This window comes from Bos mutus, chromosome 8 (genome assembly GCF_027580195.1).
Source record: "Bos mutus isolate GX-2022 chromosome 8, NWIPB_WYAK_1.1, whole genome shotgun sequence".
Taxonomy (NCBI): Eukaryota; Metazoa; Chordata; class Mammalia; order Artiodactyla; family Bovidae; genus Bos; species Bos mutus.
Genome location: NC_091624.1, coordinates 50,778,891 through 50,806,804, shown reverse-complemented (window position 1 = coordinate 50,806,804; position 27,914 = coordinate 50,778,891). Strand labels below are relative to the sequence as shown.

The following is a 27,914-nucleotide window of genomic DNA, read 5'->3' as shown; positions in this document are numbered from 1 at the left end:
AGAGACACATTAACCTGTGCTGTTCCCCTGGAAGCTCTCAAGCCAGGGCTCAGCCTAACAGATGCTGCCCAAAGGGTTGGAAGGCCACAGGGATGGCCCAGAGAAGGCCAGGTCAGTCACCCAGGGATCTCCTCAGACTGTCTCAGATGCTACCTGGTGGCTTCTATGCTCTGGGCTACCCAATCCTCTTATAGAGATGGGAAAATGTTCACCCATGAACACTGCTGTGTCTGGATTTTAAACCTTCAGTATTGGGCTGGGGCAACAACAGAAGCTCAGGGTCTGTACTTTAAAACCACAGAATAGAACAGTAATAAAGCCCACGATGGAGGGGGGTCGACTTCACTTTTGGTTAGTTTTTTACCTTTTGAAAACAGTAATCTAGGCCCAGGAAAGATGCTGTAAGTGGCATGAAAGTGTGAAGAAGCGAAGCAGAAAACGGGCTTGTTGTTGGGTGAGATGTGTCAGGCTGGACCGGCCCCCGAAATCTGCACGGAACAAAGGGTAAACGCGCCGTAGAAGACCCCACTAAACAGGACTGCACGTCATCAGAACAAAGACGACACTAGCTCTTCTGACTTCCAAACTGTAACGTGTGTAATACAAGTTGGTTAAAATACCGCTAAAACAGCACATACAGAAACAACACCTTACTTGTCGCTCCCTATTCATAAGTACACACTCCTTTTACAACTTTGTCTTTAAAACTGGGAAAAATTGTTAAAACATCTATCTAACAACGATGTTTTCAAAAGTATATACACACCTGTTAGTCCAGAGAATGCTCGCTCTGGACCCAGTGTCAGCACCATCAAAGTGCAGCATCTGTGACTGCAAATCAGACAAAAAAAAATACAGTACTTTCTGAAGCCTAGAACCAGCTCATGATAAACTTTAAAGCATTTCTGGCAGACAGGCGTGTCCTCAAGGGTGTTCCTTTTAGACAGGCACAAAGTTGCCACTGGTTACACCTAAGTGCGTTTTGCATCACTGTATACAAGTATATAATATTCTCATCAGAAGGTATATAGGAAATTTAATTAAATGCTTCAGTTTTACAAAAATTGCTAAAAAATGTTTTTGCACTTCAACGTTTAATTTTTCAATGTGCCACTTCTAACATCAATTACAGACTACTTTCCGACTGCATTACTCAACCCTAAGGAAGAATGTGGTTTCAGGGACTGGATCCCTCCTCTGAATGTGTGCACTGCACTCAGAAATGCAGCAGCATAAGCACTACACCTATGAACTCTCCACTTATTAGTCTTCGAAATCTGCAAGAGCCACTCACAGCCTGAAGTCTTAAACCCCATGGCATTAACCACCAACCAACCAGAGATTTTAGTTCCAGTCCTACAACTGGCATCGGCATTATCTCGAGGTCAGGCTAGAGCAAAGTGCTGGGGAGGTTGCTGCTCTGCCAGCGCAGGCAGGTGGTCTTCGAGTGTTTGTACAGGTGGCTGGACTGACTGAACCTCTTGCCGCACTTCAGGCAGGCATAGGGTTTTTCACCTGTGTGAACACGGATGTGCTTCTTGCAATCTGTCAAGGTCAAGAAAGTCTTGCAGCAGATTTTGCAGGCGTACTTGCGAGCCCCCTCTACAACCAAGACATTGTGCTCCGATAAGGCCTTCTTGCACTTTGACAAGACATCAGCAGATGCCCTCGTCAGCTGCGGGGGGCCGGGCTGCGAAGGGAGGCCGTTTTCAAATGAGGATGTGGCCGCATTCATCATTAGCTGGGAACTGGCAGAATTCTCTGGGATCTGTGAGCTCCTGACAGAAGTTACCACTGGCATTTTGGGAGCTATGCGGCGGTAGTATGGAAAGTTACTGGCTCCTCCTCGAGGGGAACCCATCATTACCCTGGAGAAGGAGGAGTGCAATCCCAAACCGGACCTAGAAAAATCCATCCCAAACTGTTCTCCTCCTTGGTAGCCTGAGGTCTGCACACACGGTAGGCCCATCACATCCTGCATGGGCCTGACAAAGTGGGAGTCCGCGGGCTCGCTGAATGGGTTCTCCACATGAGCACCAGGGGCCGAGGAGGGCCCGCTCGCAGGCCCAGCCTCTGGACTCAACAAATAAGGGGCCTCCCCCTCCAGCCTGCAGTCACTGGTTGTGTTTGGGAGATTATCGTCATTGTTCTGATTGGTACTAAAGTTACTTCCTCTGCTCTTGTTAAGAAAATTTGAAATACTAAAGGTGGATTTATGTTCAAGGTTATTGGTGACTTCCAAAATGTGGATGTCCCCTACCCGGTCAGTGCTAGACTGGGGATCTGAAAAACTCCGGTCGCTGCTCTCTGGGCTGAGGTCTATCTTCTCAGCACTGACCACCACCCCCTCCACCTCCACCGACTCGCTGCCTTCCGCTTGGGAGGTCACATCACTCACTTCGTCCTGAGGCTCAGGAGAGCTCAGGGGCTCAGATTTGACCACCACCCTCATGTGCTCCTTCTCACCAAGGCCCACCTCCGGGTTTTCACACTGAAAAGCACTCTTCTCAGCTGTGGTCTCCTGCTCAAAACTAGTCTCGACCTGAGTGGCACGGGAGGCCATGGAGAGCTGGGCCATGTTGCTGGCGCTGTTGTCGGACTGGCTGGGCACCTGGGCATCTTCTTGAGCGCCGAAAGACTGGTCAAACATGATGGTGCTGTCGTCTGGGTTGTCGGCCATCCCATCCGCCTTAGGGTTGTCCACGATTTTCAGAGAATCTGGAGAAAAGAACTCCTCCCGGGAATGAACCCCCGGCCCGTTCTCTGGCGTCACGTCGGAGATGGCAGACTCGTCCAGGGTGGGTCGGAGGCGCTGTCTGGCCCGCTCCTCCGCAGACTGCTTGCGCTTGTGCAGGCGGCGCATGGGGAAGGGCGTCCGCTGGTCCAGGTTACCGCGCAGCGAGGAGCTCATGGGGGCTGGCTGCTCCTCACCGCTCTGGCTGGAACTGAGGGCGGAGCTCACAATGCTCAGTCCCAGCTGCTGCAGCATAAAGGAGCGCTGCATGCGGGCGCTCTGCTCCTGAACACGCTCGCTGGGGGGAGACATGGGCAGCGTCCGTGTCGTCAGGTAATGTTTACATGCCTTAACAACAGAGTTCAGGTGCAGGTGAGAGGCTGCCAATAAGACATCCATGACATTGCTCTCCCCCAGCATGAGAGTGGAGGTGTACATCATGTCAATCAGTGCGGCGAAGGCCTCTGCTGTCACCACTTCGCTATCCAGCTGGATCATGTTCATGGTCTGATCTCCCTCTGCCACTGAGAACAGGGCTCGGAAATGCGTGCTGCATGCTGCTAGTACTGAGCGGTGGGCTTTGAAATGTCTGTTCCCCACTACAATGACACAGTCACAGAGCTGGCCATGAAGTCTCTGATAGTTCAGCTGCTGGAAGATCTGTTCAAAGTGACCAGGAAAATCCATGATCCTACAATACAAAGAAAAAAAGAATTAACATGCAGAACAGCTTAAGTCAAAGTCAGAGCACAGAGCGGGCACTGACCAGAGAGGCATGAATGGCCAAGCGTGGACCTTTCAAAACTTGTGGTGTTTCTGATGGGGGCACACGACTAAGTACCTGTCCAATAAGGAGCAAATGCTGACTCAGCTAACAGCCTCGGAAATCTACATGGACACGCGCAGATCAGCAACTGGCTGTTTACAGGTTTCCCTTCATCTTAAATGACCCACTTTTAACACTTGGGGCCATTGTTAGAAAAGACCAATATGTGGGTGACGCAGCATCTATACCTGAGAAGTCAAGAGTTCTGCATTCCTGAGAACAACAAACTCCAAGAAACTCTAAACTGAGACTTTTGGCGACCTTAAATGATGAAAAGTGCAAATCAACATTAGTGGGAAGATGTCCAGTTCCAAATGGTAGTAGACTGCACACATGCATTTACCCTCTCCACCCCATACATACTCCCGAAACCCCGTTAAAAAGACACCAATGTTTCTTGATTTGTTGTTGTTTTAAAGGTAAAAACTCACAAGAAAAAAAGAATGGGAAAGAGGTATTAATGGCATTTTGGAAACTGGTGAGCAGTTAAACAAATGTGTGCTGACTTAGCACACCCAGAAAACTGAACCCTAAGTTACAGTCCATGGAGTCACAAAAGAGTCGGACATGACTTAGAGACTAAACAACAACAATTAAAACTAGCAGTGGTTAAATCTGACTTATATCTATAAGTCCCCAGCCACCCAGAGGCTCAGAACTGGCTGCCACGGTGCCAGAGGAAGTGCAGCAAAAATGATGCCAAGACAAAAGGACTGGCTAGAAGTCTACTCAAAAAAAAAAAAACAAACGGAGGTTCCACACTGCGGCACAGAAAAGGTAAACGCACAGATACAGAGAATAGATTAATGGCTCTCTGGGGCTGGGCTCAGGGCAGGACTGCAATAAGTGACTTTCAGGGACATGATGGAAATGTTCTAATATGATGATTACGCATCAAATTTTCTAAAAATACTTGATCTGTACACCTAAAATGGGGAATTTTAAGTCGCTCAGTTCAGTTGCTCAGTATGTCTGACTCTGCAACGCCATGAATCGCAGTACGCCAGGCCTCCTTGTCCATCACCAACTCCCGGAGTTCACTCAAACTCACGTCCATCGAGTCGGTGATGCCACCCAGCCATCTCATCCTCTGTCGTCCCCTTCTCCTCCTGCCCCCCATCCCCTCCAGCATCAGAGTCTTTTCCAATGAGTCAACTCTTCGCATGAGGTGACCGAAGTACTGGAGTTTCAGCTTTAGCATCATTCCTTCCAAAGAACACCCAGGGCTGATCTCCTTTAGATTGGACTGGTTGGATCTCCTTGCAGTCCAAGGGACTCTCAAGAGTCTCCTCCAACACCACAGTTCAAAAGCATCAATTCTTCAGCACTCAGCTTTCTTTATAGTCCAACTCTCACATCCATACATGACCACTGGAAAAACCATAGCCTTGACTAGACAGACCTTTGTTGGCAAAGTAATGTCTCTGCTTTTGAATATGCTATCTAGATTGGTCATAACTTTCCGTATTATACCACAGTAAAACTCAATTAATTAAACTTCAAAAAAAAAAAAACGCGGAAAGAAAAACAGGAGATGAGCAAGGTCTAAAACCACCATTTCAGACTACATTTTGAACTTTAGGGCTTCTCTAAAACCAACGAGGGGCTTCCTTTGTGGTCCAGGTGGTCCGTGCTCCCAATACAGGGGGCCTGGGTTCACTCTCAGGTCAGGGAACTAGATCCCACATGCCACAACTAAGACAGTGCAGCCAAATAAATAAATATATATATTTTTTAAAAAGACGAAAATAAAACCAGACTGCTTAGAACATCACATATATCTTTGATAATACTATGGAATTACTAGGTTTTTTTTTTTACCCCTTATGTGTGATAATGGCATTCTGATTTTTTTCCCCAAAGGAATAGTTTTTAAAGAGAAAACACTAGAATATTTACAGATGAAATGACATGATGTCTGGCATTTGTTTCAAAGTTTATTTTTCATACATTGGAAAATTTTCATAAACGTTAAAAGGAAAAAAGAGATCACATCACTAAGTAGAAAAATTTCCAAAGCTGAGTTTGGAATCATTAAATATCTGGACATTTTCATCTCCTGGACTCATTAGAAACAAGAATTTGTTCTCTCCTAAGAAACTGGTATACTTCCCAGGAACTACGTGTCTGCTGATTCAAAGTCTGTGTCCCCGATGCGTGCTCAGGACACACACTTACTGTGTGGTTAGAAAACAGGGTCAATATCCCCAAAGAGGCGTCTGCGCCCCCTGCCCACAGACTCTGTAGAAGCTGAAGGAGCCACAAAGTTTAAAACCCTATTTCATCCTCTCCAAAGAAGGACCCTCTGGTCTTCTGGGAGGGGGGGAAGCAGAATCTAGTGGTTAAACTCCAGAATCCAAGCACATGCAGACAGAGCACCTAGTGTGCCTGGTACTAGAGATAAAATGATCGACGAAACAGATGGGATCTCTACCCTCAGGGAGTAGAGACTAATCAATGTTCAAATACAATAGAGTACTGCAAGTGCTAAGGTGGAAAGCATGAAGAGGCCCCTGCTCTGCCAGGGGATGTGGAAAGGCGTCTGCAGGGAAGAAGCCTGCAGACCCCTGCTGGGCTTGTGTGGCTGAACCAGAGAAACTGTACTCAGGACAGCATGTGCTCGCGAGGCTGGGACCAGCTGCTACATCCACAAGTGGGCATGAAGTTAAAGTCGGCATCAGAAGGCAAGACGCTTCCCCTCACCCCTCTCCCCACCAACAGAAGACTAGCAGCTGGGTTCATATGCCCAGGAAGTCCCTCCAATAGCAGAACACTTGGGACCCCATCAAACTTCCTCACGGTGAAGCCTCCAGTCCTCAAGGCCTATTAACTCAGCTTCCAGTTACTCAGGAACACCACAAACTGGAGGGGGGGAACTTCTAACATGAAAAACAAAGTTCTAAACAAACAGAAACACATCTGGAAGAAACAGAACTAAGAAAGAAAAGCACCTATAATTAACATCCTCAGAGAGCTAAGATACTATATCCACAAAACAAGAAGAGAAAGTTTTTAATTTTTTAAAAAACATTTATTTAGCTGTGCTGGGTCTTAGTTGTGGGATCTTTAATTGTGGCATGTGGGATCTAGTTTCCTGACCAGGGATCAAAATCGGCCCCCCTGCACTGGGAATATGGAGTCCTAGCCATTGGACCACCAGGGAAGCTCCTGTTTTTAATTTTTTTTTTTAAGAGATATTCCAGAAACAAAATTATTGGAAATTTAAAGTTGCAAAAAAATTTTGTTGTTGTTGTTACTAGAAGGGCTGGAAGATTATATGGCTGGAGAAATGTGGCAGACGAGGCAAAGGAGAAATAAAAATGAATGAACAAAGGAAAAAAAGAATTAATGAAGTCCAATGTCTGAATACAAAAAGAGAAAAGACAGAAAGGACAGTGATAATCAGCAAAGAGTAATTCCCAGAACTGAAGAAGTTACTTATTCAAACTAGAAAGTTCCACCAGGTACTCAGCAATATGAGTACAATGGACAAATCCCCACGTTTGGTGCATCACAGTAATGTTTTAAAACACTTAGGATAAAGATCTGGAAAGTTTGGAGTGGGGGAGTTAACAAAGAATCAGGAATAAAACTGGCATTAGACTTTTCAAAAGCAATATTGGAAGGTAAAAGGTGATAGTTCCATTAAAATTCTCCAAGAAAATTATTTCCAACTTAGACCATACCCAGTCAAACTATCAATCAATTATGAGGGTAGGCTAAGGCATATTCAGACAAACAGGAACCCCAAAGTTTACCTCTCACATACCTTTCTCCGGAAGCTATTAAAGGTTGTGCTTAAGGAAGCTGAGAATAAACCAAGAAAAGGAAGACAATACAGAAAGTTGAGACCCATCCTGGAAAACAGGCAAAGAGAATTTTTAAAGATGCTGCTGAAGCCCAAGGTGACAGGTAGGCAGCAGGGCAGGGGAGCAGACTGGAGCAGGAAGCTGAGACCAGAGTCCCCCGCAAGGGAAGAGGGGGCAGGCAGATCACATGACACGGCTGAGGGTGCTAACAAGTTAACAGTTCTGTAACAATGTGAAGACATCATATAAAACAAGAATTTCAAATGCTGCTGCTAAGTCACTTCAGTTGTGTCCGACTCTGTGTGACCCCAGAGACAGCAGCCACCAGGCTCCCCCGTCCCTGGGATTCTCCAGGCAAGAACACTGGAGTGGGTTGCCATTCCCTTCTCCAATGCATGAAAGTGAAAAATGAAACTGAAAATGGGACAATTTAAAAACTTAATGGTTGTTTAGTTGCAATACCCTGTGTAGTCTGTTTACAGAGTCCTAATGATGTGAACACAGAGCCACATTTGAGATACTGGAAGCATAAGAGAAGGCCAGTGTGCTTGTGGGCCAGGGCAGAGGAAAGCAAGTTAAACTGCCACCTTCCCTGTTAGTCAAGAAATACTATCTCAAATACTACCTCAAGAAACAGTAATATAAGAATGTTATTTGGAAATACGTAAGTCGGTAGTGGGAAAACAAACTGAAACAAGTGAAAGTGGTTGCCTCTGAGGAGGGAATTTGGAGGGAAAAGGTCGGGATGGAAGACTGCTATTTTTAGCTCTAAACTTTATGGAACTATGTGCCTTCTAAAATATAAATATATACACACACACAATAACTTTTATAAAATGCATTCTTTTTTTTTTGGCCAACCAAGGATTGAACCTGACCCCTGGCAGCAAAAGTGTGGAGTCCTGACTACTGGATCACCCAGGAATTCCCAATATAAAATGAAATTTTAAAAAACATGGTAGATCCTTGACATTCTAAAGGCACGCACCCTGAGATCTTTGCACATCTCCAAATTCACAGATACCGTTATGGCACTTTGCAAGGATTACTGCAAGCAGAAGGCAACATGGATGCCAAGCTGCACACCAGGCTTGCCCACTTGCTCTAGTGGCCCAGCACCACAGAGCAGGCCAAGTCTTCTTGATTGAGCGAAATGACAAGTAACCAGAGAACACACACCCCAAGATCCTTGGGAAGTAACAAAAATGACAAACTCTAAATCCATCAGAACCAAGGGTCTACAGTGCCATGAGAGTATTAAGCCACAGGCCTTTGCTGTACCTTGAAAATTGCTGATGGTAAAATGCCTCAAAGCAGTGGCCATGAGTTGGCCATATTCATTGTTGAGTGAAGGGTCAACAACGGTAAGCGCAGCACACGTGCCCGTACCCCTACTCAATCAATCAGGGACCAGAGAGCTCAAGGCTTTGGGGAGATTGGTTAGACAAAAAGCCATCACTGCTCACAAGTTGACAGCCCCTGACTTGGAAAGTAAACACGTATACTAATAAGTGTCAAGTTCCAAGGAGGTGATTATTTTATAGCAGTAACAGGGAAGAAACATTCTGGTTCAAGTTTATTCAAAAGAAATAAAACAGGGAGTTGTCTTAGGAAGCTGCACTGGCCTCAGAGTCACTCTGAGAGTTTAACTGAGACCATGTCGACTGGGGCCCTGTTAGGTGAGAGCAGGCAGCACCAGACACTGAGCTTACTGCTTTCTCTCCTAATATGGAGACCAGAACCAATGCTGTAGTAACTGCTGAAGTGCCATCTTAAGTACTTTTCACTTATTTTATCTCTAATCTTCAAAACAACCCTGCCAGGTACGGCTTATTAATCTGACTTAACAGATGAGGGGAACATAAAAGACTAACTCCCCAAGTAAGTGGTATTTGGATGCAGCATATCAGTTTGAAAGAATAATGATATTCTGTCCAATGCCTTTCTTTTCAACAAGAAGCAGAAATATGACTATCTGAGGAAAAATAGCCTCCTTATTTTTTGAAATGTCAGTTACCTTGAGTATAACAAGAAACCACCACTCTTTTCCACAAAAGGTCATTCACTAAAATGTCAAACACTTAATGTTCAATCCCCTTTCTATAGAAATGGCATAAGTAGGAAGGAAACTGTAGTCTCAAAAGTACCATTCTGAGGAAATTCCGAGGGCTCAGAAACCTATGTGAAGAGACTATTGAGGTGGCTAAACATGCCCTGGAAAAAAAGCCAGAGATTTAAATAATGTTGGAAAATAGGTAAACAGTCCATATAACTTGATATCACTTAGAGATTGTCAGCCCTACACTAGATGCCCCAACAAACAGTCCTTGAAATCAACTTGAGTACTCCAGGCTCTTCTCAAAGCACCTTAGGGACAGAACTATAATGTTCTGCTGTGCCTTACTGTCAGGGCAATACAGGATTCCTTACTTCCTCCTCCTCTTCTTTAAATTAAGATTTTTTTTTTTTTGACGCGAACCATTTTTTAAAGTCTTTATTGAATTTGTTACAATATTGTTTCTGTTTCATTTTTTGGTCAAGAGGCATGTGGGATCTTAGCTCCCCAACCAAGGATCGAACCTGCAACCCCTGGATTGGAAAGCAGAGTCTTAACCACAGGACCACCAGGGAAGACCCAGGGCTCCTATCTTCTTAAGGGGCTCTAGAAGTTGTGAAACTAAATCGTGACATTAGAGATGATCAAAACCTGGAGAAACACTCATTCTCTATAAATTAATAACTGTGTTGAATTGCCCATTTAGAGATAACTCCAAACTAATTTCTCCTTAATGATAATATTCTTTTATCTCAATATCATGTAATCAGTCAATTTATGATCATTTAGATTAGCAATAGAAATCAAATCCACTACGATAAAAGCTAATTTTAGCCATAAAACTGGCCAATTAAATTATTCAACTGTTCTTTCCAGTATCTAGAGTGTCAGGAAGCACTTCAGGATAACTCAGAGCTCTTAACTGAATACAATAAGTTCATTCAACTGATTTAAGGAGAAGGGGATTTATGATTAAAGGATGTCAGGAAGCTCACAAAATCTCCAGGAGGGTGTGAGAGCAGTACTGGAATGAAGCAGAGCGTCCAACCACATTATGGAAATCATTATTGCCACGGCCACTCGAACTTTGCATGGACCCTGCTCTGGATTAGCTGCTCAGAAAAGTAGCCGCCACTGCACCTTCTAGACTAGCACTATCCAGTAAAACTTTCTACAGTGATGGAAATCACCAGCATAGTTGCTGTGCTGCTAGTCACTGGCGGCTACAGAGCACCTGAAATGTGGCTAGTGTAACTGAGGAAATGAGCTTTTAATTTTATTTAATTTTAACTAATCAAATGTCTCCTGGATGGGCCAGAGTAATTCTAAATGCTCAAATCATTCCATATTGCTCACATCTGCATCCAGATCCCACTCAGGTACCTATGACCAAGGGAACCTAGTTCTCCTATCTGCACTGTAACTATGATTCTACCTCGGAAAATGGGACTCACGATTTACAGCCTATCCAGATGTAAAGGCTGGGGTGTTCAAGGCTCTGGACAGCGGCTACTCTAGCATTCCTCTGACAGTCTGAGCCCCTATCCACGCGTGCCATGTGCAGGTGACTTTGTAACACACTGCTCTACACGCAGTGGGGTGAGGTGATCAACCTGAAAACGAGAGAAGAAAAGTAACAGAAAGTCAAAAGAGCTGGTGTCACAGCACACGTGCACAGACAGCGCAGACATCTTTAACCAGCATTATCTTTTTATATTTTTTTGCTGCCCTTGGTCTTAGTTGCAGCATTCGGGATCTAGATCCCCAGTTAGGGGTCAAACCCACTGGGAGCACAGAGACCCAAACACCGGACCACCAGGGTAGTCCAACTAGCATTTACTGAGCCATTCCATAGGCCATGATAAGGAAATAAAGCTCTAGGGAATTTAAAAACTGAGGCTACTTAAAAACACATATTTCTAAATTAATTTTAAAATAACAGTATATAATTACATATTAATTTATGAAAAATAGTATCTCCCACCAAAAAAAATGAGAGGAATTGTTTTACATTTTTGCATTAACAGAAGACAGCTAGATTCTCATATATGCTTTTGCATTCAGGCTTTTGCAACATCACACACAAGTGTACACTCATGAAAGATGTTATACTGCAGCCTGGATGAGAGAGGGGGTTTGGGGAGAACAGATACAAGTATATATATGGCTGAGTTCCTTCACCGTTCACCTGAAACTATCACAATACTGTTAATCAGCTATACCCCAATACCAAATAAAAAGTTTTAAAAGATAAAATAAACAGTAAATTAAATAATAATGAGGAGAGAGGCATTGTTTTACATTTTTGCACTAACTGAAGACAGCTGGATGCTCATATTGCTTCTGCAATCAGGCTTTTGCAATATCACACACAAGTGTACACTCATGAAAGAATGACAGTGAAAAAAGTAAGTTTTTGTATCATTATGAAAATAGTTTTAACCTCACAGACTCCTTGAAAAACTCTCAGGGGCCCCTATTGGTCCTTGGACTATACTTTGAGAACTGCTGATCTAATGAAAATTCTAAGTATAGTGGGCGATGGAGGAATGGGGAGTGAGCACTGAAATGCACAGGGCAAAACTAGTAGGAGAAATTATAAGGAGAAATTAACAGACTCATAAAAAGACAAATTCTTATCTCTAACCAGGGAAAGTCAATAGACTATGTTTAAACTGAAAAACTGAGTAGATCCAAGCATAGCTTTTCATACATGTATATAAATATCAAAAGAATTAGCTAAGAGTTGAAAGTGGGAGTCTTGGGGAAGAGGAAATGGGATGCAGGGGGGCCAAGGCCTAGTACTTAACAAATCTTGTTGGATTATTTGACTTATGTGTATGTACTTAGCAAATTACTGAGACATATATATATATCTTTAGTAAAATTTATTTTTAAAACTATAAAAAGAGCCTGAAGAGACCACAATTACCCCCACCCTAACACACACAATTAGAAAAAAGTTGCAAAAGAATTCAGTTCAGTCGCTCAGTTGAGTTCAACTCTTTGCGACCCCATGGACCGCAGCATGCCAGGCCTCCCTGTCCATCACCAACTCCTGGAGCTTACTCAAACTCATGTTCATTAAGTCAGTGACGCCATTCAACCATCTCATCCTCTGTTGTCCCCTTCTCCTCCCGCCTTCAATTTTTCCTAGCATCAGGGTCTTTTCAAATGAGTCAGTTCTTCCTATCAGGTGGCCAAAGTATTGGAGTTTCAGCTTCAACATCAGTCCTTCCAATGAACACCCAGGACTGATTTCCTTTAGGATTGACTGGCTGAAACTCCTTGCAGTCCCAAGGGACTCTGACGAGTCTTCACCAACACCACAGTTCATAAGCACCAATTCTTCAGTGCTCAGCTTTCTTTATAGTCCAACTCTCACATCCATACATGACCATAGCCTGGAAAAACCATAGCCTTGACTAGAAGGACCTTTGTTGGCAAAGTAATGTCTCTGCTTTTTAATATGCTGTCTAGGTTGGTCATAACTTTCCTTCCAAGGAGCAAGTGTCTTTTAATTTCATGGCTGCAATCACCATCTGCAGTGATTTTGGATCCCCAAAAAGTAAAGTCAGCCACTGTTTCCAATCCTTCCCCACTTATTTGCCATGAAGTGATGGGACTGGATGCCATGATCTTAGTTTTCTGAATGTTGAGCTTTAAGCCAACTTTTTCGCTCTCCTCTTTCACTTTCATCAAGTTCAGTTCAGTTCAGTCGCTCAATCGTGTCCGACTCTTCGTGACCCCATGAATTGCAGCACACCAGGCCTCCCTGTCCATCACCAACTCCTGGAGTTCACTCAAACTCATGTCCATCCAGTCAGTGATGCCATCCAGCCATCTCATCCTCTGTCGTCCCCTTCTCCTCCTGCCCCCAATCCCTCCCAGCATCAGAGTCTTTTCCACTGAGTAAGCTCTTCACATGAGGTGGCCAAAGTACTGGAGTTTCAGCTTTAGCATCATTCCTTCCAAAAAACACCCAGGGCTGATCTCCTTTAGAATAGACTGGTTGGATCTCCTTGCAGTCCAAGGGACTCTCAAGAGTCTTTTTCATCAAGAGGCTCTTTAGTTCTTCTTCACTTTCTGCCATAAGGGTGGTGTCATCTGCATATCTCAGGTTATTGATATTTCTCCCGGCAATCTTGATTCCAGCTTTTGCCTCATCCAACCCAGCGTTTCTCATGATGTACTCTGCATACAAGTTAAATAAGCAGGGTGACAGTATACAGCCTTGACATACTCCTTTTCCTATTTGGAACCAGTCTGTTGTTCCATGACCAGTTCTAACTGTTGCTTCCTGACCTGCATACAGGTTTCTCAAGAGGCAGCTCAGGTGGTCTGGTATTCCCATCACTTTCAGAATTTTCCACAGTTTATTGTGATCCACACAGTCAAAGGCTTTGGCATAGTCAATAAAGCAGAAATAGATGTTTTTCTGGTAACTCTCTTGCTTTTTCAGTGATCCAGCGGATGTTGGCAATTTGATCTCTGGTTCCTCTGCCTTTTCTAAATCCAGCTTGAACATCTGGAAGTTCATGATTCACGTATTGCTGAAGCCTGGTTTGGAGAATTTTGACCATTACTTTACTAGAGTGTGAGATGAGTGCAATTGTGCAGTAGTTTGAGCATTCTTTGGAATTTCCTTTCTTTGGGATTGGAATGAAAACTGACCTTTTGCAGTCCTGTGCCCACTGCTGAGTTTTCCAAATTTGCTGGCATATTGAGTGCAGCACTTTCACAGCATCATCTTTTAGGATCCGAAATAGCTCAACTAGAATTCCATCACCTCCACTAGCTTTGTTCATAGTGATGCTTCCTAAGGCCCACTTGACTTCACATTCCAGGATGTCTGGCTCTAGGTCAGTGATCACACCATCGTGATTATTTGGGTCGTGAAGATCTTTTTTGTACAGTTCTTGTGTGTTATTCTTGCCACCTCTTCTTAGTATCTTCTGCTTCTGTTAGGTCCATACCATTTTGGTCCTTTATTGAGCCCATCTTTGCATGAAATGTTCCCTTGGTATCTTTAATTTTCTTGAAGAGATCTCTAGTCTTTCCCATTCTATTGTTTACCTCTGTTTCTTTGCATTGATTGCTGAGGAAGGCTTTCTTATCCCTCCTTGCTATTCTTTGGAACTCTGCATTCAGATGTTCATATCTTTCCTTTTCTCCTTTGCTTTTGGCTTCTCTTCTTTTCACAGCTATTTGTAAGGCCTCCTCAGACAGCCATTTTGCTTTCTGCATTTCTTTTTCTTGGGGATGGTCTTTGATTTGTTACACAGCAATAAATAACTGAAACAGTGTGAAACGTTGCATCTCCCAACAAATCAATATTCAAATACAATCCCCAAAGGACACTTTTATTAATATCTGGGGGGGAGGGGTGTCTATTAAAATCTTTGGGGAAAATCACTTTTAAACCATTCTTAGTCCACATGGAACAGATGAATGCCCCCAAACCTCTGAGTTCCAGAAGATCCAGGGAGGCCTGGCTAATTTGGTAACCACTTCTCTTGACTACAGTGATTGTTTCAGAGATGGATATGTGACCCAAGCCATACCAGAATTAGAGTCTGCCCTGGGGACTTCTGCTGGTACCATTAAAAAAAAAAAAAAAAAAACAACAGATATTCTTGTGCTTGCTTTGGCAGCACACATACTAAAACTGGAACCATACAGAGAAGATTAGCATGGGCCCTGTGCAAGGATGACACACAAATTCATTAAGCATTTCATATTTTTCACTCACTGGGATCCTTTTTTTGGGGGAAGGGGGGGGGCTGTGCCGCATGGCATTCTGGATCTTAGTTCTCAAACAAGGCATCAAACCCACACTCTCTGCACTCAGAGTGGGTTAACCACTGGATCTCCGGGCAAGTCCCTCACTGAGATCCTTATCAATGCCAGTGTTAGAGAAGAGAAAAGGAAGGACTATCTCAAAAAAAATGAGAAAGAGAGAGGAAAAGAAAGAGATATTCTCTTCACTCAGACTGCAAGCTGTGAGGAAGATGTAAGTCTAACACTGATGGTGTCGATTTTTGCCTATTTGAGAATGAAGCCAACACAGAAGGAAGCAATTCCAAAGACAATGTACTGATGACATCAAGACCCTGGGATCCAGCCATGACAGTAGTTGGTATGATTCTAGGACTTTCTATTTCATGAGCCAACAAACTCCCCTTTTACCTTAACCAGGTTCATGTTGGATCTCTGTCACACAGTAAAGCTCAAATCATAATCTTTATAAAAAATATAAATAACATGGCTATATTGAAACATTTTTGGATCTAAAAAGAGTATTTTAAAACTTCAGTCAGTTTGGGAGGTATGAAATGTGATGGAAAGGAGTCATGAATCAAGATCATGCTTATTCAAAACTCAGAAGCATCTCTAACAAACTCAGAGATCCAGTCTAAAAGCTATAAAAGAGCTCATGCTAAGAAGATAAGTGTTCTATGAAAAGCTGCCTGTCTGAAGCCTTAAAACCAAGGAAAAAAGCTTCATATCTTTTTAAAAGATTTCAAAACATGACTGCGTTTATATGGCAGCAGATACTGCAAATAATTTACCAATTTCTAAGATAGAAGGAGGGAGGAGAAGGGGACAACAGAGGATGAGATGGTTGGATGGCATCACCGACTCGATGGACATGAGTTTGAGTAAACCCCAGGAGTTGGTGATGGACAGGAAGGCCTGGCGTGCTGCAGTCCATGGGGTCGCAAAGAGTCGGGCACAAGTGAGCAAATAAACTGAACTGTGTTTGACCCGAAGCAAGTGTACACTACAATATTTATCTGTAGGAACAGATTGTTAGTAACCTCCAAACTAAATATAATTAAGAAAATACACTTATACCACTGCTTATTACATTAACATGATCAAGAGCTAACTGTTTTCTCAGTAGATTCCCTTTCCTAATAGTGCTTTTCTTAGACTAATAAAAAAACTTCATTTGTGTTCTAGGAGAACAAGCCAGTTAATAGCACATTTTAAACTATCTGATGTATATACTGACCTACCCACATGCTTTTCAACAATATACTTAGTTTGTAAAGAAAAGTACACCCATACTCAAACATCATCTACCACACAGCAAGCGATCTGCTGCCCATCTGCCAGGGAGGACCTGCAAGGCTCCACCACTAAGAAGCATCTTAACATTCTAAGAACTCTTATGTTCAGTATCCCTAATCTAGATAAAACCCTAGCAGAAATATAAACAGAACTTTCCCTCTACTTGTAGAGATGACAAAAGTGAAAATGAATGTATAAGAGTACAAAACAGGCAAGGTCCCAGTCAAGCAGGCTAGAATTTTGATGGGGTTCCAAGTCCTGGAATCCTACAATTCATCCATATTCTGATCTGACCAACTGAGTGAGACTAGCTAGGCACGCAGGTGCCTAAGGTTAGCTTCAGATACCACATCCATCAGCCTACTTTCTTTCTTTCAGTTTGGCTGTGCTGGGTCTTTGTTGCTGGGCATGGGTTTTCTGTAGTTGCAGCAAGCAAATTTCTCATTGTGGTGTCTTCTCTTGTTGGAGAGCACAAGCTCTAGGCATGCAGGCTTCTCTAGCCTGCATGCAGGCTTCAGGGATGCAGCCCTGCATGTGGGCTCAGCAGTCATGTAGCAAGGGCTCAGTTGTGCCACAGCATGTGGGATCTCCCTGGATCAGGGATCAAACCTATGTTCCCTGCATTAGCAGGCTGATTCTTAACCACTGGATATGACTAATTTCATGGTATCTCTGGTTCTGTTGTGTCAGGGCTGGTTCAGAAATTGGACTTGTGTGCTAAGACTTTTCAGTCATGTCCGACTCTTTGTGACCCTATGGATTGTAACCTGCCAGGCTCCTCTGTCCATGGGATACTCTAGGCAAGAATATTGGAATGGGTTGCCATGCTCTCCACCAGGGTATCTTTCCAACCCAGGGATCTCTCCAACCCAAACTCGTGTCTCTTATGTCTCCTGCATTGGCAGGTGGATTCTTTACCACTAGCACCACCTGGGAAGCTGAAATTGGACAGATTAAGTCTATTAAAAAGGAAGTCCATAAATAACTGAACATGAGCATGACTGGGGATGTCAAGCTAATGCCAGAAGCCCTTACCATCTCACCCTACTCTTCAATGCTCACACTTCACCACCTTGTTTTCCAGTGGAAAACCCCTAGGAATTAGCTGACCTAGAACTTTATAATTCAGTCTGAATAAGTTATTAGCGCCCTACTTATATTCCAGTGCAAAGTCAAAATGCTTCTACTAAAACCGCCTGTGGAGGCCAGGGACTATATTTCCTCTCTCTCTCCCAAAGTGCCTGATATAAACTCAATGAAGTATTTGTAAAGTAATTTTAGATATTTTATTGGCCCCTCATGCAGCATGTGGGATCTTACTTCCCCGACTAGGGATCAAACCTGTGCCCCCTGCATTGGACGTAAGGCATTTTAACCACTGGAATTTTGTATATAGATGAAATATAACACCATATTACCCAACAAGTCATTTTCCTGAGAATCACAACTATCCCTAAAATCAGCCAGAAGTCAGAAAGAAGAAATCTCAGAAATCCAAAACAAAGATCAAAGCCTACACATATATGAAAGATTTCCTCACAGGGAAGTCCTGAAGCCCTCACAATAGTCTTTTGTTTCAAACAAACAAAATTCAAGTTTTTCTAGTTTTCTAACTAACTGAAGACAGGCACAAAAAATTCTAGAATGAGAACCAGAGGCGGCTGCATGCTGACAGCTGCAAAAAGGGACAGCTGACCCACTAAGGGGGAAAAGGGGCCCAGCAGCATGTACTAGAGAGGCTATTAAACCTAAAGATCTTAAAAGCCAAGGAAGGTGCTTGTGAATTTGATTTACAAATTCATTCATCTAACATTTTAAAGCTCCTACTTTGTTTAAGATTAAGCACTGTGGATCAGAGAATTTCTAGGGCACAGTCAGTCTTTACTGTCACAGGGGCTTAGTGGGCAACAAGACATACACAGATAACCATAGCTCAAAGAGAAAAGCATTAAGTGCCACCAAGAGATGATGGTACTCAGGAGCTCAGAGAAGGCAAAGGGTATTTTCAGCTTCATGGTGGTTCTGATACCAGAGCTAGGAATTATTGGTTTGGATTTGGATAAACTGTAGATGTAAAGTACATTCTAGACAGAGGTAAAGGCAGGGAAAGGTTTGAGGTGGGGGAAGCAATGCATTCACTCTGGCTGCAAACTAGGTTAGGCTAGAAAGACAGGTACTGGAGAGTGAATGTTCATAACTGATATTAATGATTACCGTGAGTCATCAGAAAAGCGAACCATGAGAGGCACACAATTTTGAACTAAAGACTATTATCATTTTTTCAGATAACTTTTGTAAAAAGCACTTTTTTTTTTTTTATGTATTGTTCACAGTATGTCAGGGCTCTGGGTTGCAGCATAAAGGTAAGTTGCTGAGAGGTTACTGGTCTGCTCACAGAACTGATGGGAAGGCTGGCCATCTAAGCTTGAACTGGGCAGCAGGAACCATCTGGCCAGAACGCAGTCTCTGTCTGTGTTGGACAAGCCACTAGCACAAGGAAGCTGACTCTACAGGGTATCTGATCTCCCTTTCCCTTCTTCTATCACTAATTTTTATTCTTGAACAGGTTTTTTTTTTTTTTTAAGAATACATGAGATGAAATGTGAAGTGCACTTGAAGCAATTGTACTGCATACTGAAATACGTTGTCTCAAGGAAAACTACTTGTGTAATTTTTGAGACATAAGCTGAACTGTTTTCTTCAAATACCATTTTTACTTGGAAGAACAAACAACAGACAAACTATGGTTATTCAGACTTGAGTATCTGCCAGACATTTTCTTGAAAACGAAATGAGCCTGTCATTTCAATGAAAACAATCTACAGTATTTGCTGCCTATGATAAAATTTGAGCTTTTAGGTGAAAACAAACCTTTTGGAAAATTTGTGTTTGCCACCATAGGCTTCAAAGCATCCCAAAACTCAAAGTCTTCTGACAAGACCATTGGTAATGTTAATGTCATGTGATTTTTAAAATACTGTATAACAAGTGGGTCAACATTTGAAAGATCTGCGTAACTCAGTGAAACAATATTTTCCAAACATCCAATGTTGTAATCATATCACAAAATAATGTATGGGTAAAAAAATTCAAAGTGCAAGATATAAACTAATATATTTTAATGCAACCATATGATATGGCTTCACATCCTACAGCAACTAAACACTCAAGAAAATTACATCTGTCAAGTTTGTTACAGTATCAGAAGAGAATATCCAAGTTCATCTGAAAAAGCTACTAAAATACTCTTCCAACTACACATTTGTGAGATGCTTGATTTTTCTTTCAGGCTTTAATCAAGAGTATAACACAAGGGACTTCCTTGATAGTCCAGTGGTGAAGACTCTGCACTCCCAAGGCAGGGGGCACAGGTTTGATCCCTGACTGGGGAACTAAGATCCTGCATACCGCACAGTGCAGCCAAAAATAAAAATAAATATATCACATCAATTAGAATATTAGAAGCAAGTATGAGAATCCACCTGTCTTCTATTAGACATTAAAGAGATTTGCAAAAAATGTAAAATACTGCCATTCCAAGCACTCTTGGTACCTAGAACTTGGTTTCAAATACAATTCTCTAAAAAAAGAAACCAGGGCTCCTTGAAGAAGTGGATAGTTCTAGGACTGGGGCAGGAAATATACAAAATAAGCCTGCAGCATCTCACAGTACTAAAGTGTAAGGAAGTACTTCAAGCAAACAAACATGATAATGGAAGTAGGTGAAAGCTCTTACCCAACAGGAGTAAGAGCTCTCAAAGACCAAAGTTGGAACAATTGAACAAAAAGATAAATAGTACTGGATTATAACCCAAAATATAAATATCCAGAGGTCAATATTGATATAAATGAGAGAGGAGACAGATCTGCTGTGCAGACAAATTCCAAATAATTTATGTAGCTACTCTGCCCTTAAAGGGGCTGGAACATAACTCTCCACTCCTTACTGTGACTTCCTCCCAGGGTAAGGGATGGAAAGGGAGGGGATGGGAGGGGAGCGAAGGGACGTAACAGTGGAGAAATCCGACCAACACTGTCTCGGCCAGGTGACCAAAGGCAACATCAACGGTGATAAATTATGTTGATAGTCTCCATCTTGGTATGTACCATATGTTCCTGTCATGAGGATGGTCTTCCCCGAAGACACCCATAACCTCTGTCTAACTGTGGGAAAAATCAGACAAATCCCAACTGAGGGATATCTTACAAAGTATCTGACTGGTACTCCTCAAAACTATCAGAGTCACTGAAAACAAAGAAAGTATGAGAAACTGTCACAGCCAGGAGCTTAAGGTGACAAAATGACTAAATGTAATGTCATTATATTTAGCAATGAGATCTTGCAACAGAAAATTGACAGGAGGTAAACAACTAAGAAAGCTTGAATGAAGAATGGACTTTAATTAATAATAAAGTATTGATAATGGTTCATTAATTATAACCAATGTACCATACTAATGTTAGATGTTAATAATAGGGAAGCAGGGTGTGGGTTTATATTTATGGGGACTCTGTACTATCTTCACATTCTATACATCAAAAACTGTTCTAAAAAATAAAAAAAAATTTTTTTTAATGCCACTCTTTTCACTAGATATTTGTTTTGGAAAACAGTTTTCATAAAAATATGTTATTTATGTTAACATGTAATAGGTTTATTTTTAATGAACACTTAAAATTTTCCCTCAATATTAATTTCTAATATGTTAAATATCATAGCTATAACTCACAAACTCTTTGGAGTCATCAACAATTTTTAAATGCGTAAAGGAATTCTAAGGAATTCAAAAAGTTTGAAATAGCACTGAAATAGGTTAAGTTTCACATATATGGAAAATGCATATATGTGGAATCTCACTTTAAAAAATAGAATAAATGGAACTTTAGTGTAAAGGTAGCCTTCAATTTATACATATATTGTGCTACTCAAATTTACAAAACAAATTACTTAGCATTTTCTCAGCAATATTACCTTCCAAGTTCACTCATGAAGTATGCCTTTTAACCTGTTATGATGGTAGAAAACAGTCAAAGCATTTGTGCAATTTAAGTAACACTGCACTACACTTACCACTATACTTCAATTAGTTGGATGAAAGGGTGGAATGCCTACTAAGAGCCAGGTCCTGTGGGTACATATTCTCTCCTATGGATGGATGGTCAAGCAGTGACTGTCATCCCCATGTCTAGGGCCAACATCACCTGACTAGTACAGTAAGTGAAGGAGAAGAGGTATGAACCTAGGTCCAACCACAAAACTTCAGCCACCAGGAAGACACAGGCCCAGTGGCTGATAAGAGAATATCCAGAGAGACAGTACACAATTATTAATACTAGTGTGACTCGCTAGTAAAGTAATGCTCAAAATTCTCCAAGCCAGGCTTCAGCAATATGTGAACCGTGAACTTCCAGATGTTCAAGCTGGATTTAGAAAAGGCAGAGGAAACAGAGATCAAATTGCCAACATCCGCTGGATCATGGAAAAAGCAAGAGAGTTCCAGAAAATCATCTATTTCTGCTTTACTGACTATGCCAAAGCCTTTGACTGTGTGGATCACCACAAACTGTGGAAAATTCTGAAAGAGATGGGAATACCAGACCACCTGACCTGCCTCTTGAGAAATCTGTATGCAGGTCAGGAAGCAACAGTTAGAACTGGACATGGAACAACAGACTGGTTCCAAATCAGGAAAGGAGTACATCAAGGCTGTATATTGTCACCCTGCTTATTTAACTTATATGCAGAGTACACCATGAGAAACACTAGACTGGAGAAGCACAAGCTGGAATCAAGATTGCCAGGAGAAATATCAATAACCTCAGATACGCAAATGACACCACCCTTAAAGCAGAAGGCAAAGAAGAACTAAAGAGCCTCTTGATGAAAGTGAAAAAGGCAAGTGAAAAAGTTGGCTTAAAGCTCAATGTTCAGAAAACTAAGATCACAGCATCTGGTCCCATCACTTCATGGCAAATAGATGGGGAAACAGTGGAAACAGTGTCAGACTTTATTTTTCTGGGCTCCAAAATCACTGCAGATGGTGACTGCAGCCATGAAATGAAAAGATGCTTGCTCCTTGGAAGAAAAGTTATGACCAACCTAGACAGCATATTAAAAAGCTGAGACATTACTTTGCCAACAAAGGTCCGTCTAGTCAAGGCTATGGTTTTTCCAGTAGTCATGTATGGATGTGAGAGTTGGACTGTAAAGAAAGCTAAGCGCTGAAGAATTGATGCTTTTGAATTGTAGTGTTGGAAAAGACTCTTGAGAGTCCCTTGAACTGCAAGGAGATCCAACCAGTCCATCCTAAAGGAAATCAGTCCTGAATACTCATTGGAAGGACTGATGAACTCCAATACTTTGGCCACCTGATGCGAAGAAATGACTCATTTGAAAAGACTCTGATGCTGGGAAAGATTGAAGGTGGGAGAAGGAGACAACAGAGGATGAGATAGTTGGATGGCATCACTGACTCAGTGGACATGAGTTTGAGTAAACTCCAGGTTGGTGATGGACAGGGAGGCCTGGCATGCTGCAGTCCATGGGGTCGCAAAGAGTCGGACACGACTGAGCAACTGAACTGAATTGAACTGACTGTGAGCAAAGGTTAGGAATAAGGATTAGGAGATTGGAGGGATGAAGCTGAAAAGCAAGGTCAGGGTCAAGAACTGGAAGTTGAGTGAAAAGAAAGGTGTGTAAAATAACAGCTAAGGAGTGAAAATTAGAGTAAGGGTTCTGAGAGAGCTGGGAGCATGGGCTGCTCTTCTCTTCCTCAAATCCTCCTTTACTGCCAATACTACACGCTGCCAGCACCAAAGACCACACTGCCAAGCCTTTGTCACCGCCAAAAGACCCTAGTTTGGAAGGTCAGCAGGATGCAAGATAAGCTTTTTCTTCTCCTTCCACTGCTCTTGCCTATCGCTCCTCCCAACCCTGCCCTCCAAGAGGCTGGTGCCAAACAAGAATCAGAGAGCACAGCTTTGTGGAGAAGAGGGGCTGAGTAATAGAATGCATTCCCCGTGGCAGGATCACCTGCTAAAAGGGGAAGATCTTGATCTGCCTAAACCTGTCAGGGAGATGGTCAGCCAAGATGGTGGCCCACCAGCAGGATGCTGTCTGAAAGACGGGCATGCCCAAGTCAGTCAGTTCCAGGACAGAGTCTGATAGTACTGCACTTCAACTTCAAAATAATTTACAACAAACTTCGCTGCTTTATCCTGTTCAGAACTTTACACCTGCATTGTATTGTCCCAGAAATGTTCCTTTCTCAGGTGCTACATTTTCCTAAAATTTACAATGACTAGCCAGCCAACTGATTATCCAGATAAAAAAACATCTGTAGCCACTTAACACTCAGACGATGGTACAAACTTCACAAAGGTATGAAAAAATCTATAGAAACCATTCATCAATGGCTTCTTTTAGCTGCTTGTATATTTGAGACTATATTTTAACATTTTTAAGAAGTCTAAATATATTTTCTGTTATTTAGAAAATGTTGCCTGACACCCATTTGAGTTGCCCTTGACACACACAACCTTTTCAGCAATTTTTAAAAACAGCCTTTATTGCCTTTTACCCCTGACAGATCAAGATACATATTTCTTAAGAAAAAAAACTAAACTTTTATCAAGAAGAAAGCCATTCTGAAGCACTGGAGACACTATTATTGATGGTGCCTTTTCAGGAAGAAGATGAAAAATGGATTTAATTCATTTATTATACCAAGTTTACTTTCAAAGCAGTATATCCCTTCATTATGAATTATTTATCAAATCAAGAGTATTCAGCAAGCAACTGATACTTCACCTGCTGAGCTGCTTTTAACATTCTATTCAAAATAAAATACAATGTATGTTACTAAATGTGCTTAGATTTTTGCATTATCTGTGATTCTTCTCAAAACAGAACCCCCAAACAGTGGGTTTTCTTCTGCCTGTACTCCTTTGGCAGATCCTCTCTGCAGTAGAGACGAAAACGGAAGGACTACAAAATTGAAGGTCTTGCATTTTTAAAGAAAGACAGCTGAGTGGATTTTAAATTATAACTCACTAATTAAGGTGTATTGAAAAATCAATTACACCAAGTTAACAACATCTTGTACAGAAGAAAGGGGGAGTGATTCACCCTGATTATTTTAAACTTTTAAGAAGCAGGAAATAAAGCATTTGTAAACTGTTATCAAGTACACAAAGTAACAAGCACCAAGCATAGTCTCCAAAAAGCAGACCCAGCACTCAATCATCCTTTAAAATGTCAAAGAAACAAATCAGTTTGCTAGTTTCCATCTATATAAGGAAAAATATTACTTTCAATGGGATTCTTTTCAGTAACAAACTTTCTTTTTAGTGCAAAGGCAGATTTGGAAACTTAATTGGTTACAATTAACATGGAATTAATTGGATACAAAAGTCTTTTAATAGTACCATGTTTCATTAAATCTAGGATGATACTGCTTATAAAGTGCAACCCCATTTAATGTAACATTAGGGGGGGAAAGCGCTGCCAATTAAACTATGGCAGAATGCTCACTTAGGGCACCCTACCCCCACCTCCTGGGTCGTTAATACTAAAATGTGAACAGAATGCAGTTTAGAATCAAGGAAATACTGGAACCTTAAACATATCATTCAGATATGTTAGAATATCACAAGGAAAATTATCTACAGATAAAATAATCTTAGATACTAAAACCGTAATCTATCTATATTACACTAAAATGTCAGTACTCTAACACAATTCCTAATCTGTTTGAGCTGTCAGAAAGGTAACTCAAAGCTTTTAATAAATGTATAATTAGTCAAATGCAAGGCACCTCCTAAAATTGGAATCTGGAGATTAAAAGCCACTATTCAGTGATGGAAATGATGAAAACAACTGTAAGAGCAATAGTTCACTCAGAAACAGCTGGTCTTTTAGCCTCAGTTCACTTTATATTTAGACAAAAGGTGCCTTGTAGAGTTACATTCCATCCCACCTGCTACACTCATAAAATCTGGCTTTACTGGACAGCATCCATATTTGAGAAATGTTAAATACGGTAAAAAAAAAAAAGGAACTCTTGTTCTTAAAACTGACAGACAGGAAAAGTATCTGTTTACAATAGACTTACATTAAAAAAAACAAAACCTTTAGACTAATATGGAATCAATACCTTGGGCTTTTCTTTCCCCATTCCAAAGAGAATTTGAGGCAGATTCAAGACTCTGTACAGCACTAGAGCAAATTTTGTCATTTCTCACTGTACATAAGATATTTTTAAGTCTTGCCCATACTAAAGAACTCCAACATAATTCACACGAAGTACTTTAAATACTAAACATTTACCCATACATACATTCTGTACCCAAGTATTTTTTTAATGACTTCAACTTCTCGTGATAGTCTTGAGACAAAGCCTCTTTTGAGAGCACTGACCCCCTAAGTTTAGCAAAACACCCCACTCTAAAATGCTTTTCTTCCAAATCTGATCACTTTCAGGATTTTGCTAGACACTTCAAATAGCCAGAATACAGCTTGCCAGTATCCCCTGCGAACCACGTTTTGACACAAATTTTAGGAAAGAAAAGGGAAAGCAAGAAAACATGTTGATTTCAGGACTCTAAAAGTCCTGGTTCGTTTTATTTAGCAAAACACAAGAGCCCAGAACAAGCCCTTAACCAGTTAAGTCTTACCTGGCAGGTCACCAAGCCAACAGTGGTGGCAAAGCCAGTCTTCCCAAATTTCCTGGGATTTCCAGACCAGACTAAAGCAGTAGAAGGAGGCCTTCCCTTGGTTTAGGGGCTTTTTTCCAAAATCCTCTCTCTCTCCTCTCTCCACCTGGTCTCTTTCTCTCTCTGCTAATCTTTTAGCTTACCACGCTCACCACGGAAACCACAAAAACAGAACGCAGTTTCTCCAGAAAACAATGAGACACCTAACCCACCTTCTTTAAATTAATCTAAATCACAACAGCCAGAACAAGGATAACAAATCATCAGTGATGTCTAAGGCACAGCATTCTCTTCAACCTCTAAAGAAAGATCCCAACGTACGTAATATCTTCTACCTACTACAACTGAAAGGTATATGAGCATATTTTGGATTTTTGCTTCAATTCTTGAAGGTGAAGGGTTTCTTACTTTCATTCGTTAAAATTAACCAGAACCCAAGCATACTACTTAGTATTCAAGACTTTGCTGCGCCTTTACCTATATTTTTTTCCTCCAAATTATTAAGAATTTGGGTCCGATTTAGAAATTAGCTTCCACAGTACCCTCCACGATGCCAGAAAGCAGTATCTAAGTAGTATAAATCTTTATGTCCTCCAAACGAGGGGATGAGGGGGCAAGGCTGTTCTTCCCACTGCATTCCCCACAGCTCCTAGCACGAAGCTTGGAAGCAGAGGCCGTCCAATAAATGCCTATAAACACTTGAGTCCTCTGATAAGTTGGGGCATTCCAAAACACTAACTCCATCCGTGCAGGGTCAGCCTCCGGTTCCCGATTCCAGACCGCCTTGGCCTTGCTCTGATGAAATGAAACCTCGTCGCTCAAAAAGACCCAGGATGGGTGCAAGGGAGCCACCCGACCCCATCCCGCAGATCTTCTATTCACCTCGCCAGGCTGTTGGTCGCAAGCCGTTCCCACCCGAGCCCCGTAACCAACGTCGCCCGCCGGCAGATGCAAGTGGGCAAGAACCCCCGCCCCACCCTGCGGACAGACAGCCTGGCGTCGGGACACGGGGGACGCCTGCGCAGAACACGCCTCCCACTAGCCTGGCCCCTCCGTTCCGAGGGTTAACAATACTCCCTCAGAAAGACAGACAGGGTAGGCGGGGGTAGGGTGTGGAGGGGAACCAGTATGCGTCTGCGCGCGTCTGGACGCCAGGACGAGACCCCGCTCGCGCCGCCCACCCAGCACCCCTAGAGCTCAACCGTCTCCACGTGAGCGCGCCCGCGCGCGCCACCATAGCTCGCGTTGACAGGGTCGCCTCACCTGAGCCGGGCTCCGCCCCCCTTCTCGAAGGAAGAGGCGGTGACCCTTCTCCGATCCCACCCGACAGTGTCGGAGGACGTGGAAACGTCCAGGCTGGCGCCTCCGTGATGGGATTCCTCCCTTTTCCGCCCACCCCGCCTCTAGTCCCTCAGCTCCATCAGCCAGTTCGCCACCGCACTCTGAGAATACCGCGGCGGCTGCCCACAGCAAACGGAAGTGACGCAACACGACTCACATACTCCGCGGCTTTCCTCCTCCTCTCCCAGCCCGTGCTGCAACCAATCAGAAGGGGAGAGGGCGGGGCAGCGTCAGAAGGGCAGCCAGTCGATGCTCGGAATCCGGAGGAATTTACTCTGTCCCCGGAAAGCTGACCAATCCAGGGTCCCAAGAACCTCGCTGTGTTTACTACCGACCGAATCCGTGAGCCCTGCGACC

At 42.6% G+C, this 27,914-nt stretch overlaps 1 protein-coding gene and 1 non-coding gene across 8 annotated transcripts; one reads left to right on the top strand and one right to left on the bottom strand.

The window, feature by feature from the left end:
- Positions 1-1,019: 1,019 nt before the first annotated feature.
- Positions 1,020-27,705, bottom strand: ZBTB5 (zinc finger and BTB domain containing 5). Of its 7 annotated transcripts, none has more exons than XM_070375630.1 (3): positions 27,480-27,705; positions 10,880-11,038; positions 1,020-3,425 (listed from the first exon to the last, which is right to left on the bottom strand). In XM_070375630.1, the coding sequence occupies exons 2-3, from the start codon at positions 10,981-10,983 to the stop codon at positions 1,391-1,393; spliced, it is 2,139 nt and encodes a 712-aa protein (XP_070231731.1). In that variant the 5' UTR covers positions 10,984-11,038; positions 27,480-27,705; the 3' UTR covers positions 1,020-1,390. The 7 variants fall into 7 exon arrangements, with proteins under 7 accessions (XP_070231731.1, XP_070231732.1, XP_005911212.1 ...); XM_070375631.1 differs by lacking the exon at positions 27,480-27,705 and adding an exon at positions 26,178-26,932; XM_005911150.2 differs by lacking the exon at positions 10,880-11,038 and having other exon boundaries at positions 27,480-27,704.
- Positions 15,064-15,170, top strand: LOC138989067 (U6 spliceosomal RNA). Its single transcript, XR_011465300.1, has one exon. It is a non-coding gene; the product is annotated as a U6 spliceosomal RNA (small nuclear RNA).
- Positions 27,706-27,914: the final 209 nt, after the last annotated feature.

Bases quoted from the DNA above. Each gene is read 5' to 3' on its own strand.
- ZBTB5 (XM_070375630.1), bottom strand. From the start codon at position 10,983: ATGGCACGCGTGGATAGGGGCTCAGACTGTCAGAGGAATGCTAGAGTA. The intron at 3,426-10,879 runs GTGAGTCCCATT...TTTGTATTGTAG, and splicing joins ATCTGGATAGGCTGTAAATC to GATCATGGATTTTCCTGGTC.